This window comes from Emiliania huxleyi (genome assembly GCF_000372725.1).
Source record: "Emiliania huxleyi CCMP1516 unplaced genomic scaffold EMIHUscaffold_452, whole genome shotgun sequence".
In the NCBI taxonomy this organism is placed as follows: Eukaryota; Haptophyta; order Isochrysidales; family Noelaerhabdaceae; genus Emiliania; species Emiliania huxleyi.
Window position 1 is genome coordinate 1 of NW_005198594.1, and position 2,915 is coordinate 2,915.

The 2,915-nt window shown below is 61.1% G+C and overlaps 1 protein-coding gene across 1 annotated transcript; it reads left to right on the forward strand.

Annotated features, from left to right (window-relative positions):
* Positions 1 to 467: 467 nt before the first annotated feature.
* Positions 468 to 2,294, forward strand: EMIHUDRAFT_119084 (hypothetical protein; the record flags this gene model as incomplete). Its single annotated transcript, XM_005768555.1, has 5 exons — positions 468 to 563; positions 629 to 700; positions 1,086 to 1,284; positions 1,353 to 1,457; positions 2,257 to 2,294. 5 exons carry the CDS (start codon positions 468 to 470, stop codon positions 2,292 to 2,294), a joined length of 510 nt encoding a protein of 169 aa, XP_005768612.1.
* Positions 2,295 to 2,915: the final 621 nt, after the last annotated feature.

Sequence of the window (2,915 nt, forward strand, 5' to 3'; positions counted from 1 at the left end):
CTCTCTCTCTCTCTCTCTCTCTCTCTCTCTCTCTCTCTCTCTCATGTCTCAAAATCTCTCTCTCAGAAGCGGAGCACACACGAAGATCGAAGTCGGCACAACAAAAATCCCCTTTGCAGCCAAGCCTACCGGGCACCTAATTCTTTGGTGAGCCTGTGTGTGTGCCAGTCCGCGCCAGTCCGCGCCCTTGTCGTGCCAGTGTGCTGTGAGAGAGACTTTTCGTAAGAATTCTTTTGTCCTCGCGGGAGACGGTGTACCTGTGTAGTTTTGCTTGAACTTGCGGATGAAGGCGTCGACGCCAGTCGTCGTGACGCACACGCCTCCCACTGCTCCCTTCTTCCCGATCTGCGTTGCTCTTCTCGTCGGCGGCTTTGTGTTCCTCACCGGCGCCGTCGGCTTCCTCTTCCTCCAGCAGGCACGGTCTCGTGCACTCCAGCCGCTCCTTCGGGCTGATTTCTCTCCCACCGATGCCTCTCTGTAAAACTCGCCTCTCATTCCACTCCGCCACTCAGGCCACCAGCGGCCACCACGCCGACTTTCAGCTCTCGGAGCTTCAGCGGCAGGTCTCAGATCCATGGCCTCGCTCGGCATAACAAACGGCGCCCTTCAAACCGCGCCGTGTGGACAGGTCGCCGAGCACCACCAGCTGCTGCACGCCCACATTGGACGCGGCTCGGAGCCGCCGCGAAAGCCTCCGAAGGTGCCGGGCTGCTTGCGATGGATCTTGGACTGATCTCGGACACTCTCGGACACTCTCGGACAACTCGACACAGAACTCGACAGGCGACGTCGAGCGCCGGCTTAGTTAGGACCTGGTCAACAGCATGCACCTTCGGGGAGAGCGCCGCACGCACAGTCGTCCGTACGCACCCTTCTCTCTCTCCCCTTGCACCTTCAACGCCGCGGGGAGTCTTGTCTCAGGGCGTGGAGTGCGGGTTGGGCTGGCCCTAGCCCCGCACCACTTCCTCGCCCCAACCACCTAGCGCGCCACCAAACAGACCACCCGTGTAGGGTTGGGGTTAGGGTCAGGGTCAGGGTCAGGGTTAGGGTTAGGGTGTGGACTCGCGCCTCGCCTTGCCCTGCAGGCTGGCGCCGAGGGGGAGGCCAAGCCGGCGGCCAAGCCGGCGGTTCGGGTGGCCAAGGGCGGGAAGGGCATGGGAAGGAAGCGGGGCAAGGGCAAGGGCAAGGCGAAAGGAAAGGGAGAGGAGGAGGAGGAGGAGGAGGAGGAGGGCGGCAGCGAGGGCGGCGGCAAGGGGGCGGAAGCCGCCGCGGGCGGCGGCGCGGGTGCGCAGGGCGCGGGGAGAGCGAAGCATCGCCCACTCACACCAGCCGTGAAGAGACGCTGTTCACAGGCGCGGCGAGAGGTAGTGGCGAGGCAGCCGAGGACAAGGCTGCGGCGGGCGAGGCGGCGGAGGAGGAGAAGGCGACGGCGTCAGAGCAGGGGGGAAGGGCGCGCGGTGTGTGGGCTGCGTCTAATCAGACCGCATTGGCGTGGACAGGCGGTGCAGCCCAAGAAGAGCGGCGGCGATGACGCCGAGGAGGTGCGCCGAGAGGAGCCGAGAGGAGCCGAGAGGAGCCGAGAGGAGTCGAGAGGAGCCGAGAGGAGCCGAGAGGAGCTGAGCGGAGCCGAGATACAGCCGAGATACAGTCGAGGGTAGACCGTGAGTGGTCGACGCGGGCGAGAGACGCGAGCTTCTCCTTCCTCGAGATTGTATCTCGGCTGTATCTCGGTTGTATCTCGGGCGAGAGACGAGCTGCTCCTTCCTCGAGATTGGCCTAGATGAGCCGAGGAGCGTCCAGATGACCCAGGACTAGTCGGGAGGAGAGAGGTGTGCACCGTGGCCTGCCCTCCCCCCGCTTCTCTCGGCGAAAGGGGCGATCTCGGCGATCTCCACGTAGGCGCCAAAGAAGGGGAAGCGGCGGAAAGCGAGGCGAGGGAAGGGGAGGGCGGAGTCGTGACGAGACACGGGCTACAAAGCTGCAATCGGTCTCTGCGTGCCATATGCGCCCAGTCTGTCGTGGGCATGGCCCTGAGTTTGTGCGCACCCACCGCCGCGTCCTGTCTCCTGCGCGTGGGGCGAGGTGTGCGCGCGCAAATGTCTAATTCCCTCGGTATGCTATATAGGTTTCGAACTGGGGCCCTCCTTCACAATCTCAGCTTTTCTTGCTGGGAGCCTTCTCGCCAGGCGAGAGGTCCCCGGCTCGAAACCTGTTCGACCCTTATATTCACACCTGAGTGGGCTCAATTTTGCTTAGGTGCACCTCCGAATTCGAAATCGTGTCCTCACGCTTAGCGCTTGGTGCTTGTTCGTTTTTCGTCACGGGTACTGGTGTAGAAGTAAAAATTACATGTATTCACTGATGGCAATCCCGCAACGGAGGGGCATGCGTGTGATGACCAAGATCCCTTGTGGTCGCTCCTCTTCAGATACTTCAGATAAACGCACAACCCCGGGCCCGAAATCGCACAGAGACAGTCACGCAACATGCCAAAAAGCCCCAATGTGGATGGCCAGTCCGCCGTTTTGCTCCCTAAAGTTTTGAGCTTTGACCTTTGTTGGCCACACCGCGCACACGTGTGTCACGTGTGGTGACTGGTGTCAGTCATCAGAGAGAGACCCAGGCGCCAGGGCCTGCGGGAGCGCCCCGCGCCCTGAAGCCCCTGACCGGTGACTTCGACCCTATCCAGTGCTCAAGTACTCAACTGAAGTGCCCCCCCCCCCCCCCCCACCCATCGAAAACAATAAAAAAAACCTCCTCTCAAAATTCAACCACTTTATTATCTAAAACAAATGTCACCACACCCGGACCACATGCCACTCTACACCCATATTCCCCTACTCCTTATTCTCTACTCTTAGCCACAACACACATCTTGATTTAAGATTACATCTCCTCTTGGAGCCGGTCACCTG